This window comes from Solanum dulcamara, chromosome 7, assembly GCF_947179165.1.
Source record: "Solanum dulcamara chromosome 7, daSolDulc1.2, whole genome shotgun sequence".
NCBI lineage: Eukaryota > Viridiplantae > Streptophyta > Magnoliopsida > Solanales > Solanaceae > Solanum > Solanum dulcamara.
The window spans coordinates 9,130,167-9,144,545 of record NC_077243.1 but is presented as its reverse complement, the minus strand read 5'-3'; the positions used below and the strand labels follow the sequence as shown (position 1 = coordinate 9,144,545).

The 14,379-nt window shown below is 33.3% G+C and overlaps 3 protein-coding genes across 6 annotated transcripts; 1 reads left to right on the top strand and 2 right to left on the bottom strand.

Annotated features, from left to right (window-relative positions):
* The first annotated feature begins 664 nt into the window (after window positions 1-664).
* On the top strand, window positions 665-1,991 carry LOC129895192 (mitochondrial outer membrane protein porin of 36 kDa-like). Its single transcript, XM_055970873.1, has 5 exons — window positions 665-739; window positions 926-1,012; window positions 1,091-1,158; window positions 1,233-1,441; window positions 1,546-1,991. The coding sequence occupies exons 1-5, from the start codon at window positions 691-693 to the stop codon at window positions 1,850-1,852; spliced, it is 720 nt and encodes a 239-aa protein (XP_055826848.1). The 5' UTR covers window positions 665-690; the 3' UTR covers window positions 1,853-1,991.
* Window positions 1,992-2,407: 416 nt separating this feature from the next.
* LOC129895190 (hypersensitive-induced reaction 1 protein) lies at window positions 2,408-5,389 on the bottom strand. 4 transcript variants are annotated; one of them, XM_055970869.1, is made up of 6 exons: window positions 5,272-5,389; window positions 4,042-4,233; window positions 3,741-3,861; window positions 3,525-3,616; window positions 3,340-3,436; window positions 2,408-2,967 (listed from the first exon to the last, which is right to left on the bottom strand). In XM_055970869.1, the coding sequence occupies exons 2-6, from the start codon at window positions 4,228-4,230 to the stop codon at window positions 2,609-2,611; spliced, it is 858 nt and encodes a 285-aa protein (XP_055826844.1). In that variant the 5' UTR covers window positions 4,231-4,233; window positions 5,272-5,389; the 3' UTR covers window positions 2,408-2,608. The 4 variants fall into 4 exon arrangements, with proteins under 4 accessions (XP_055826844.1, XP_055826846.1, XP_055826847.1 ...); XM_055970871.1 differs by lacking the exon at window positions 5,272-5,389 and adding an exon at window positions 4,587-4,824; XM_055970872.1 differs by lacking the exon at window positions 5,272-5,389 and adding an exon at window positions 4,455-4,552.
* A 4,272-nt stretch (window positions 5,390-9,661) lies between these two features.
* Window positions 9,662-14,007, bottom strand: LOC129896082 (probable polygalacturonase At3g15720). The gene is made up of 9 exons (XM_055971899.1): window positions 13,855-14,007; window positions 13,603-13,740; window positions 11,365-11,520; window positions 11,238-11,255; window positions 10,917-11,124; window positions 10,755-10,836; window positions 10,565-10,673; window positions 10,342-10,455; window positions 9,662-10,261 (listed from the first exon to the last, which is right to left on the bottom strand). Exons 1-9 carry the CDS (start codon window positions 14,005-14,007, stop codon window positions 10,040-10,042), a joined length of 1,200 nt encoding a protein of 399 aa, XP_055827874.1. The 3' UTR covers window positions 9,662-10,039.
* Between the last annotated feature and the right edge of the window lie 372 nt (window positions 14,008-14,379).

The window sequence follows — 14,379 nt, the reverse complement described above, 5'->3', positions numbered from 1 at the left end:
AACCCTGCCTAAAGCAGAAAACTAAAGTTTCTGCCACATTTTTTCAGATAACAAGATTGTAAAGAGGATCAGACAATGAATGAACAAATGATAGGAAAATGAAGAATTGTAAATCATTTTAAGCACATGAGAACACAAACCGTATACATACCGCATGCCCATTATTGAATTACTTTCACATTTTTGTTCTTCATTGTTATAGTGCAACACAGTCGACTTTGTTATTTCAAACACGATTCCAGTTTCCACCTGTGTAGTTTCCATCAGGTCTCCAGTAGGTTCCGGAACTTTGTAACTTGCAGCTCTCTGTTTGGCTTATAAGAAGAACAAATTATCCTAAATCTACATTTCGAATGATGATTAAATATTATACATGAGGGATTAAAGGTAGAAAGTTGAGTCATCTAGCAAGACATCAGTTCGCAAAAAGGGAAAAATGTTACTGTAAAACAATGCAACATTATCAAGCAAGTGATTCTAGGTGCCTATTAATGGATCTGTTAATCTCTCTTGTACTATATTCCGAGGGGAAGCTTCCTAAGACGTGAAATCTCAATTCATAAGGAAGCTTCGTATTTGTCTTGTTATTACCTTGCTTGCAGATATCAACTTCAAACATAATTTTAAAAAGGAAGGATGAACTAACTGATCAGGACCGCAATCTTGGGGCGAAAAATAAAATAAAAGAAGATGAACAAGCAGCCAGGAATTTATTCTGATATTGGCAAAAATGCAACAGGTACTTGCTGTCATTTATTTCTGCTGCTAATTCTTCATGGCATGCACATCCAAACATTTGCTAGTGAAAATTAAAAAAGATGTCCTTGTACTTTTGTTTCTGTCGCGCTTCAGTGCTGGAAAATATTTTAATTCGAATATTTATGAATTTTATTGAGGATCTAATAATGTTACTTGTTTGCATTAGATCTTCTGTATGGAGATTATATCAGACAATCGCCAATTCACTATCTCGACAATCGGCTTGATTGGAGCTTATACTTCAAGTGTCAAGGTAATTATTGGTTACCTCCTCATATCCCGCTTAGTACTTTCTGAAAATTACTATATAATCATTTTGTGATCATTGTAGTTAGTGGCATTGCACCTGGATTAGATACACTTGTCAAGTTGTGCATACCAGATCAAACGTCTAATAAGGTAACATTTTCTTTTCTTTCTTTATGAGAAGTCTACTTTTCCTTTCTTATGATTATATATGTATTGACAAACAGGTGGAAGTGCAGTACATGAATAATTATTTTGGAGTTGCAGCAGGCATCAGTTTGACAAAAAGCCCACTGTTAAGTCTATCTGGTGTCACGGGAATTGGATTTTCCAGCATTGGAACTGATATCTCTTTCGATACAGCAACGAAGACACTGGCAGAATACAATGCTGGTTTGAGCTTCAATGCTGACATTCTCACTGCTTCACTCACCTTGTAAATCTTCTCCAGGACGATTCGATATTTCTTCTTTTAAGAACCACATTTTTCTCTTGCAAAGTTAAGATTGTTCAATGTTCTAATGCAAGTAAAATTTGCAGGAGCGATAAAGCTGACACTTTGAGAGCTCACTGTTACCGGCCAATTCTACCCTTAACAAACACTGGGGTTGCAGCCGAGTTAACACATAGATTCATCAGCAAACAGACGACTCTAACACTGGGAGCTCAACATTGCCTGTTTCCTTTCATGCTGATTAAAGCTCGAGTTAAAAGTGATGGAAGTTTGGGTGCTCTTGTCCAAAACAATATTTTCCCAGCACTTTCTCTGACTATTGCAACAGAGTTGAATGCCATGGATGCGGCGAATACTGCTAAATTGGGGTTTACTCTCGCTTTTAAGCACTGAGTCACAACAATATAGTAGTCTCTCACAAAGGCGTATTATCCTCGAGTATTTCCTATGACTATTTATGCAAAGCTAAGTCCATATCATCCTAGAATTACTCTGAAGACCAAAGGCGGATCCAAGTTTATGGGTTCATACTTCATACAATGACTTTAAGTTAATATTACAATAATAATTGGTGTCACAATCAAATATTTATAGTTTTATAGAGACTTCATAATATATATAGAAGACAAATTGACTCTCCCGAGTTTCTTCACAATCATCAATCTGTTTTCGAGCATTCATCCATTCTAAGACCTCCCCAATATCGCAAATTTATACATCACAATTCACACCTGTATATTTCAATCAAAATGCCGGATAAGCAAAACACCTACAAATGTTGGTCAAAGTATAAGTATCCAGTACTACTCCATGTAAATATCACCACTCAAGTACCATGACTTGGGAAACCAAAATTGTCCCAAGCAGAGCAGATAAAAAATGGGATACTTCTGTCCAAGTGTATTGGGACATGGTAGTCGCAAAAATACATGATGCTGTAGAACAATCTTATGGAACTTGAAAATTCTTTACTTTGAATATTCAAAACCTTACCAAACCGAGTATAAACATAGGTAGTATCAAGATTCACAAATCTCTAACAAAGTCAACTCACCACATATTTCCATATTCACAAGAAATTAAAGACAAAACACTGACAAAAGCTTGCTTTGATATGAAACCAATTAACATTCCATGAGCAATAAATATTTAATGCCCAACAGAAGCCTGAAGAAGTCCATCACGAATCTGCTGTGCCACATCTTTTACAGCACCAGGCCCGTGGGGGATGAAGACAGCAGATGATTTGCTGGAAGCACCAATTTCTTTCATGGTGTCAAAGTACTGGGTCACGAGGACCATGTCCATAACATCCTTTGCCGTAGTTCCAGGCACATTGACTGAAAATCCTAGCACACTGTCTCTCAGACCATCCACAATTGCTTGACGTTGTCGCGCAATACCTAATCCTGAGAGATACTTAGACTCAGCCTCTCCTTCAGCCCTCTTAATTTGCAAAATCTTCTCGGCTTCTGCCTTCTCATTAGCAGCCAACCTCATCCGAGCAGCTGTAGAGTTTAAGATAGGACATGACAATAGTAAGGAAGACTGAACAAGAGTATCAAAATTTTCAATTTGGAAATCTAAAAATTCACGAATTGCCACCCTTAAGCCTTTGAGAATCTGTCTATACACCAAAATATTAAGCAGAAAAGAAAAAGGGGACTGGTCTTCAAGGTGCTTGGAAGAAATAGATGTAATTACAATTCCTAAAAATGCAACGTTTTGCATCCATGTTTAAATATCTTTATCCATAAAAAGATCTTTATAATAGTAAATCGAAAATCCTTCAACCGGAATGCATATTCCTCTCTATTAGAACAGTTGAGAAACAGTAAGTGTGTAAGATGGCTTAATCGGAGCAAGGAATTTATTTATACCAGCATTGATTTCGTTCATAGCTCTCTTCACATGCTCATCTGGTACTATATCAACTATAAGTGTCTGAACAATTTCATATCCATAAGCTGACATAGCCTGTAAAAGAGCAAGAAAGCATCTATATGTATCAACTTATTGATTCAGATCAACGATTCCAATGAAAAATCATCAAGAATCCACTTACTTTCTCAAGTTCCTCCTCAACAGCCTTAGCAATTTCATTTTTTTGCTCAAAGACATCATCAAGGTTGAGTTTCGGAACACTAGCTCTTATGACTGACGAAATAAAGAACAGACAAGTCAAAATCTTTCGTATCTTATTAAATTGTATCAAATGAGCAAATATTAATGCAGAAAATAAATAGTCAGATCTAAATAAAGTGAAAGTTTAGTTACCAACCATCAAAAACATATGCCTGAATCTGACCCTTAGTGTTACTAAGCTTGTAGAAAGCTTCATTTGCTTTGTCTGCAAGCGCACGATACTGAATTGATGCGACAACGTTGACAAATACATTATCCTGAATATTATAGCAATCAAAGTATTAGCATAACACATAAAATTGGACAAACTTACACCTACTAATTAAGTTTATGCTACAATTAAATAGTACTCCGTGATTAACTTTGATATATTTTTATATGATGCCACCTCATATATTTCAAGCCAAACAAATTCAGAGATGGGGAAAATAGTAGACCTTTGTCTTGGTTTCACAGCGCACATCTAGTTGCTGCACCCTGAGGGAGAGATGACCAGCCAACTGGCTTCCGAGGATCCAAGGTACACAGTGGCACCCTGGCTCAAGCACATCCTGATACTTGCCAAACTGCTCCTTAATCGCAACAGTGGATTGATCAACTTGAACACAACAGCACAAATTGCCCATATTCTGGAAGGACAGCATAAACAACAGATATTAAGATTATTTAATCAAGAAGATGTTCCACATATTGACTCCCTTAACCTGCTCAAATGACATCAAAATCAATTGGATCAAGTATACTTGTCTCTATAGCACTAACCAGCAATTTAGGGAAATTTCAGATTCCAGTAGAAAAGTTTAACCTTCCAGAAATTTGTCAAACACAAAAAATAAGACAAAATACAAACCAGTTTACAGATTCCACTTGAATACCACAAGATCAATAAGTTCAGAATAAAAAATGAGTAATTTAGAGGTTATGATTCAGGTTTTCCCTGGTTTTGTCCTCCCTAAGATAACAGGTTAATAAGGAGGGCAACCTTTTGAGAAGAACAGACTCTTTTTACGGGTACAAAGCTCTATTGGAAACAAGATTTCTACCCACGAAGGTATAGTTAAGGTCTGCTTACACCCACCTTCAACAGACCCCACTTGTGAGAATATTCGGGGTATGTTATTATTGTATGATATGTGGCAGAGGAGGTGAAAGGTTTTGTTTTGAGAAGTTTAGAACAAGAACCGTGATAAACTCTTGATAAACCCAAAACAAAATGCCAAAACATTAATTTTATCATTGATATGCCAGCAAAATTGAAAGCCACATCCCACCAATCGACACTGAAGTTTCATTTTCCCCTTATTTCTCAAAAAGAAGAAGTAAAATTTTAACCTACTTAACCTCATCAAAACCCAAGAACCGTCACTTTCAAACCACGAAGCACAAGGAACTCATAAAATCCACAACAGTACAGAAGTTGAATACCCTTTTCTTCATGCAGTTTTTCTCACAAAATGACACACAAAAACGGTAGAGAAAAGAAAAGGGGATAACAACAGAAAAAACTTCAGAAATACCACCAAATCAAGAAAGCCATGGAAATAAATGGACAAGCTAAACTACATCAACTACGCAATACGCATACAAATAAAAAATTGTATTTTTTTTTATATATATATTCATGCAGAGGAACTGAGTGGGGGTAATGGGTGGGAGAAGAGACTTACGACTTATGAAGCAAAATAAAGAACCGCAGAATAATACGAATTCACAACTCAGCCTGGGGTTTTAGCCTCTATATATATATACGCGAAAGAAGATCCCAACGAGGCTAGAAAATGCGTGGAAATTGAGTTGTTTCTTTTTTTGGGTAAGAAAGGGTTTTTAGATAAGTACTTCAATTCCAAAGGATTAAGCCAAGATTAATTTATTTTTTAAAGCAAATCCACTGGAGAAGGTGTTTAGGATTATTTTCTTTTATTTATGTATATAAATAATAAAGTGAAATGTAAAAGGGAAACTACAAGCAAGCAACGCATGCCTTAACTTTACTAATCTTATTGAGGCAATGAAAATTATGGATAATTGTTAAAACGTTTGAAATTTGGGATAATCAATTTTGTATCTTTCATATATTTGTATTCTCATTTTATTAAAAAAAAGTTTAATTAGGCATAAAAAAACTTTTTTTTGTGATAATCCTCTATAATTTATCAAGAGTACGCTTATGTTATTGATGGGTGTACATTTACTTATTGATGGGTATACAAATTACCATGATAAATTATTGTAATCAAATAGTAAACGACCTAAAATACCTTAAGTTATTTGAAAAAGATCATGTCATCAGTTAAAGTAGCCCTCCCTCTTTACTGATATGTAGGGATGTTCAGGGTCAATTTGGTTTGGTTATCGGTCAAAATTAAAATTAAATTAAATTGATTGAGTTTAAATTATTAAAATCAAATTAAATATAATATATATTTATCGCTTTGGTTGTTATTGTTTTCTGTTCGATTTGGTTCGATAATTCGGTTATTAACAAAACACAAAAATAAAGAAACGATTCATTTGACAATATTTAATTCAAAAGAGAAATAGTTAAAACAGTTGAAATTATAGAACTTTTTGATCACTGAATTTTCTGTGAATACAACAACAACAACAACAACCCAGTGGAATCCCACAACGTGGGTCTGGGAAGGGTAAAGTGTACGCAGACCTGACTCCTACCAAGGTAGGATGGCTGTTTCCGAGAGATCATCGGCCCAATAAAAGCATAAAAAGAAGTCAGATACGACAGAAAATACAAAGCAATATGCGAAAAGCAAATAACGTAAGTGACACAGATAGAAAGGAATACTGAAAGTACGTAGAGTAATAACTAATAACAGAAATCATAGCACGAAAAATTTATAGTGCGCTAATGCGCCTACTAATAAGGTAGAATAACAAGACTTTGTATTAGTCTTCTACCCTAATATGAGCCCTCCACACCCTCCTATCTAAGGTCATGTCCTCGGTTAGCTGTAACTGCGCCATGTCCTGTCTAATCACCTCTCCCCAATACTTTTTCGGTCTACCCCTACCTCTTTTGAAACCATCCATGGCCAACCTCTCACACCTCCGCACTGGGGCATCTGTGTCTTTCCTCTTCACATGCCCAAACCATCTCAGTCGCACTTCCCTCATCTTGTCTTCCACCGAGGTCACTCCCACCTTGTCCCGAATAGCCTCATTTCTAATCCTGTCGATCCTGGTATGCCCATACATCCATCTCAACATTCTCATCTCGGCAATGAATTTCCTATGAATAAAGCTTCAAAATTCACTACTTTAACCTAGACAAAGGAGAGACAGACAATAACATTCCTAGTTCCATCAAGAACTATCATAGACACTTACATAAAACCAATAAGATAAATGTTCTTTTTCTTGAATGTTTTTACTCTCATAAATAAATTATAATGAAATTTTGATGAAAACATATATAAGATATTTAAAATTGTTCATGAAAAATAATATATTATGTATGTATAATTATAAAATATATGTATATAATATGTCGGTTCAATTCAGTTATTTCTTCGTTTTTTTTTACAAAACTCAAATATAATCGATTTAGTTTGGTTTTTCAGTTTGAATTCATTTTTATCCAAACCGTGAACACCCCTACTAATATAATTGCTCTAAAATAGGTTAAAATGATCAATTTTTTTTCCTTAAATATTAAAAATGGGATAATTTTGTTCATTTGTTTTCGCAATTTTTAAATAGCAAAAAAAGTGTCTATTATTATTTTGTTTGTTTTTGAAATCCCCAAAAAATTTAAAATTATTATCTTTAAAATGCACATTAAACAAATTTTCTCATATATATAATAACTCGTAAAATACACACAAAATGCAAATCATTAGGCATTTTACACGAGGAACTCAATTAAAAAAGACATTAATAGAGAAAATCGGTCATTGACTTCCTTTATGAAATGCTATCATCATCTATTAGACCATTCACTCGCCCTTATGGGTGATAGTGTCTATTATATTATTAGAAAATAAAGATTTCGCTGATAAAGACTTTGTTTTTCTTCTTCTACAATTATGCAAAATAATAAAGTGGTCATCAAAACTATTATTCTATTGGTCTACATATTAATGGGCAACTGATTGATACATAAAATGGCATTGACATTAGATGAACACGAAGACTTCAACTGTTTCCACGATGTTTCGTGTATGGTACCACATCTTTTAAAGTTTTTTTTCCCCATAAAATGAAAATGAAATTTATGTGTAAACAGAATCTAGATATTAATTGTTTTGACAATTATATTACAAGTACGAAGTTCTTCGTGAACGTCACCATAATTTTCACGCAATTGCAATCTTTCAGAAAAAATTCGTTGGAATAAAAGAAGGTAGGAAATGTTTTAAATTAATTCGGAAAAGAAAGAAACGGGTCGGGTCACGGGTCAAGTTTTTTTAATTAATTAATTAATTAAATAATAATAATTAATTTAAAAAATTAAAGGAAATTTGGTCCAAAAAGATTATCAATCAAATCATTTGACCGAATCCGAATTCGAGCCGAGCGACGACGACGGCCCGAGGGGAAGGAGTGCTTCTATTTTTAAGTAGGAGATTTTTTTTTTCCACCACCTATGTGGGATAAATGCTAATTTATAAAGCAGGAGGGAACAACTCATTTTTTCCTCCACTTTTTTTCCCTCCATTTCCCATTTAACCTATCAATTAAACCCAATAAATGCTATGTGTAAAAAATCACTAAACTTGTAACAAATATTAAATCTGAAGTCATATTTAAAAATACGATTCATTAAATGATAATTGAAAACCTTAAAGATTGAAACTAAAGAATTTAAACTTTGAAACCGAACTTGATATCAATAATAATATCAGTGCTAGGTGAATCCAACGACCTTTCCTAAACATAAAACCAACTGATGTTTAGTATTTTATGTAACCAACTCAACAATTATACAACAGTTGACACCATTATGATTAGGATATTTAGTTGTATAATTTCAATGTAGGATAAAGTAAATATTGGATTGGAATATGTTTGATTTATTCAATGGTATCTGCCAATTGGAGACCACAAGCTTAGGATGTGATGACAACAATGTTAAATTTCTTCCAATTTTATTTTGATTTCCCACCCGATGGCCGGAGTTCGCATTGGAGCCTGGATTAAATTCGGATGGTGTACTGCAGGGTTCATTCTAGGGTAATGCTCCCAACAAGATTTTCTCCATACTCAAAACTCGAATCGAAATCTCTAATTAAGAGTGAAACAATCCATCACTGCACCACAACCCATGTTGGTAAATTTCTTTCAAATGGCATCGCAATCAAATAACAAAGTCATGGACAAAATCGAAAGAAACTATGTACAAGTAAATGCCAAGTGCATATTAGTTTTGTCAGACAAGAAAATATAAAAAATGGTCAACGGATCCACCCTGGTGCTTTATGTCAAATTAATTATGACTAATACGAGTGGAGATTAATATATTATCAATTATCTGGTATGAATCATGAATATGTTTAATAAGGTGATCTTTGGCCATTTTATAGTGCGACGAACAGGCAAATTTGAGCTACTTTTATAACATCAAAGAGCAGACCAAAAATATAGTAACATAAAAGGCAAATACGTAACCGTTAGTATAACAAAAGATTATTGCTAACCTTTTTCAATAACATAAGGGCAAATATGACCTTTTCCCTTAGATTATATACCTCTCTTGGACAACTAAATCAGACAAGATTTTGGCTTGATATAATGGCCTACAAAAGGCTATGGACAAAGTTCAAGCCTACCGATGTCGTGATTGGTATCAACCTAGCTGTTTAAATTGCCAATTTTTTATCAAGGAACAAATAACAAGTGTGAGCTGATGTGTATGTCCAACATACACCCCGTACCCTGAATCTGTTTACAATTTTGGCTATTGGACAATTTAAGGAATTCCCAAATCAAGAACATCCATTTACCATAAGGAAGCTGGTGTATTCATGAAATACACTAAAAGTAAAGACTATTTGACCATACACGTGATAAAGACTACAATCAATTGTCAAATCAATCAAATGCTAATCAAATCAAAGACTTGTTTGACTCTTTGAGAATCATCATTGGGACCTGCCTCATTCTCATCGGATTGAGGAAGTCTTGAATTATCCATCCGGATCGAAAAGGTTCAAGGTAGATAATTCAAACAATTACAATCAGATTATGGAAACAGTTATTACTAACTTATCCTACTTTGTATTTTCTATCAAAAACTTTCCACACTAAGTAGCAATTAGTCCATTGGGAAATGTGAATCATTCAAAATTTAATTAGTAGCACTACAGTTAATATTAGGAACCGCGATTCATGAACAAACGCTACATGATGAATTTACTCGTAAATCAATTGTAGTGGAAAACTTGAAGTTAATCGTCCGCCAATTTATGCCCTTGATTCTCAAAGGTGAGTTTGAGGAATGTTTCTACCCATAACGATTCCTTGTACATTACTAGTATATGCTCTAGCCTGATCTTTGTAACCTGAGCGGATGTCTATATCCTCCAATACTATATCCGTACAGGGAACTGACGCGCTGCAATCCAGCTTCACGGCAAATTCCCCTTGGGAGGTTCCATGTATATGTCTAAAAGTAATATTACTAACCTCTACTGCTGAATCCTGCAACAACCATTAAAGTAAATGCGTAAGAAGTCAATTTCATCACCAGAAGAAGAACATTGTAAATAAAAGTTACCTACATGTTCTGTACATTGTTCATTATCACAGTAGAATTGATCGACAATAATAGGGTTATAGGAATTTTGCGTCCATATTCTCTGGAAAATTATGTTCCTAGCATGTCCTTTGCCTCCCTGATCAAATAAAAACAAAAAATTATAAAATAATATAAACTGCTCGATCTTTTTAGCTCAATTTACACATGCATGATTAACTTCTTTCAATTAATAGAGTAACACTTACCTGCCACGTCTTTATCCGAGCACCATTTGTAGAATTGATGAACAAGACATCACTGACAACAATGTGTTCAACGTTGTCATTACATCCATGCTTGCCTAGACTTCCAATACTGCATTCAAATCCGGTTTATGTTCAATTACTATTGCATCTTCAAACACAGAAATTAAATTCAAGAGGAGATAAAACTAACCTTATACCATGCCCTGGTCCGCATATTATGTTGCTGATGTTCAGATGGGAACATCCATCAACAATTGAGATACAATCATCCCCTGCATTTTCAAGAAAATTTAGCACGATCTTCACAAAAATCAGCATTACTACGAATGAATATATAAATGTCCAAAATTACCAGTTCCAATTCGACAATGATCAATAAAAACATCTCTGCTGCCTGAAACATGAATACCGTCAGTATTAGGACTTTCTCCTGGGGCATCTATGGTTATGTTTGTCACTGTGGCAGATTTCGATTTCTCAAAATGAACGTGCACGCGAGGACTGTCCTTCAAGTTCAGTCCCGTTAGACTAATGTTTTTGGAATGTGAAATTTTGAAAGCCTACAAAAGAATCCTGTTATAATTAAATGCCAAATACATGCTTTTATAAGTCATTTTTACAAACAACAACAAAAAAATGTCTATGAAAGGTTTCCAGAGCATCCAAAACTTACAGTTGGTCTCAGGCGGTCCTGGAAATAGAGGTAATAAAAATGTTAGAAATCGAGAACACAAATACTTTTAAAAGATTTTATTGTATAAACCTAATATAAAAAGCAAAAATTTACTAAATTGACTTACATTAACATTCCACCATTTGTGTCCGCGACCATTAATTGTTCCATTCCCACGTACTGTAAGGCCGTTAACATGTTTAAGATGGATCCACTTATCACAACGATTGTCCAAACACCTCCATCTCGAAGGTTTTCTTGGTGCAACTATATTTCCATTTATCTTCAAAATCAGTAAATTAAGGTAGGAGGTACTTAGGGTCGATGATCTAGAATCATGGAAAATGAGCTAAAATGGTTATTTGAGAGTGGAATGAAGGATAGGGAATTTCTATTTTTTTTAATTTTTTTTGTTATAAACATTTAATTAGGATTAATTATGAAGAGATGGGGTTGATTTAAAATATTTGTAAACTTAGGGTAAAAAATTAAAAGATAAAAAACTTTTAACAAAATCCAAAATTCCATCTATTTTCTCCATTTTCTAAATGCATTTCTTCTCTTTCTCTATTCTCCTCTCCTCTTCTCTTTTCTTTTCCCCAATTCTTTCTCCTTTATTCGATTTTCTGTGTTCTCCTCTCCTCTCTTCTCTTCTCTTTTCTTTTCCCCAATTCTTTCACTCCGATTTGATTGTGAAAATTATAAAAAATAATTGATGAAAAGAGAAGAGAAGAGAGGATATGTTGTTTATATAGACAGGTGTTATTCAAGCAACCAAGAGATGTTTAAACAACCCTAAGTTGTTTAGTTCAAGCAACCAAAATTGTTTAAACAATCAAAAGTTGATTAGTTCAAACAACCAAAAGATATTTAAACAACCCTAAGTTGTTTAAGTATTTTTTATGATTCTTTAGTTAAAACAATGAGAATATTTTAAATATCAGCTAGTTGTTTGGAGAAATATAAAAATATTTGCTAATTATTTTGGAGATCGAGATATGAAAACATTTGTTAGTTGTTTAGACAAATGTTTAAACATCGACGTTTGGAGGACTGAAATGTGTTGAGATTGAAAAAAAAGATATGGAAGAAAACGAAGATGAATGTGGAAAGGCTGCTGCTGCTGCTCGAGCAGATTTTCTGGAAATTGTTTATTGCCCTTTTGGCTAAACAACCCTCGTATATGTTGGCCTGTTTGTAAAAGCAAAACTTTGGGGTGTATAAAAATATATTTTTTAAAATTAGCATAACCCATTAATACCTAATTATACTAGAGTCCCTTTTACCCAATTTTTAAAACTTGTGTCCTAAACCCTCAAATAGATAACTCAAAAGTCTCTTTTAATTCTATCCCCCTAGAATCATGATTTGAAATCAGATTTGTTTGGACATGCAATTTTGTATTTTTTTCTCATAAACATGAAAATTCCAGAAGTTATGAAAGCTATCAAAATTTTCTCAATTCCAATACAATCTTACCAAATGAATAAATCATAGTTCATAAACAAAATATCGAAATATCATGAGACACCGCACTGATAAAACACATATCTCTATGTTTCTTTTATAAATAAATATTTACGATTACAAACTTCTAAATACACACAATTTTATAAAATTCACTATTCAACAATAGTAGCAACTAGGTATTCTTAAATATAATCCTTTCACATCTCTTCACGTCAAGCAATTTTTTACTTTTTTTGCAAAATCTAAAATGATGAATCTTTTCTTCTTTTTTTAAGATATAAACTTATGGATCAAATATTTACATTAAAAAAATTGAAATCATGATTTGAAATCTCAAATCATGCTTGTTAGAGAATATGGGATACGAAATCATGATTTTAAATCACATGTCCAAACACTGATTTGATTATACAAATTACAATATGAAATCATGATTTAAAATCAAATTGATAAGAAGTTGAAGTTTTTTTTCGACGTGTAATTTGAATTTCTTAAGTTGTATTTTGTCTCATAAATATGACAATCCCACAAGTTATGTAAACTATCATTTTTTTCGAATTATTATGCATAATTTTACCAAATGAGCAAACCATAGTTCTTAAACAAGATATTAAAATATTTTAAGGCGCTTATAAAGATTGACTAATCAATAATAGTAATAACTAACTACTACATTTAATATAATCTTCTCACATGATACAAATAACCTATTTATGCCGAGCATGAGTCTTTTCTTTAAAAAAAAAATATAACCCTATATATGAAATTTTATATTTTTTTTTTTTTGAAATCATGATACTAAAACACATGTCCAAAAGCGGAATTGAAATCATGACTTCATATCGCAATAGGATAATACAATGTGATGAATAACTACTGGCAGTTAATGAAGTACCTCAATAGTGATGCCTGATGATATGCAAGGGCCCTCCAATTTTATAGGATGAAGCAAGAACGTATTGCCAGTAGGAACGTACATTGTCGGAGAAGAAGACGATGAATTACATGTTGCTTCCCAGGTTTTGATGAAAGCCTACAAAGAAACAAAAGAAAAAGATAAAACAAGCTGCTTATATAGTATATTAATACCACCTAATATCTAACATTATGTAATTCATTATCTATTCATGGATTGTTTATAAATTACATTTGTTGCATCAGTCGAGCCATCGCCAAGTGCACCATAATCAACAACACTAAACACTGAAGAATCAGGTGATGAACACTGAAGAATCAGGTGATGAAAAATCAGGGAAGGCAGAAGCAGAGCAACAAAGATTGAGATTGACATCTTCATCATGATCTTAGAGAAAATGGGAAAATTAAGGAGCACTTATAGTGCAATTGTAGAACTTATTGATTACTAAGTGTCCTTATCCTACTAAAACAAGTTTAATGTAGTTTAATTCAAACGTGACACAAACTAGGAAAAAACTGAAAATCCAAGTCCATGAGTTAATTGAACTAATGTAAAAAGAACCTTTAATTTGACCTCTGTGTCCTTCAATTTTGATTGTGTGCAAATAGATACTATAATTTATATAAAATTAAATAATTAGACGCATGCATCATACGTGACATAATACAAATCAGCTTGAGTATCACAGAGGACATGTGTGATTAATTATTCAATTTTATAGATGTTTAATGTCAAGTTGGGATCAAATTAAAT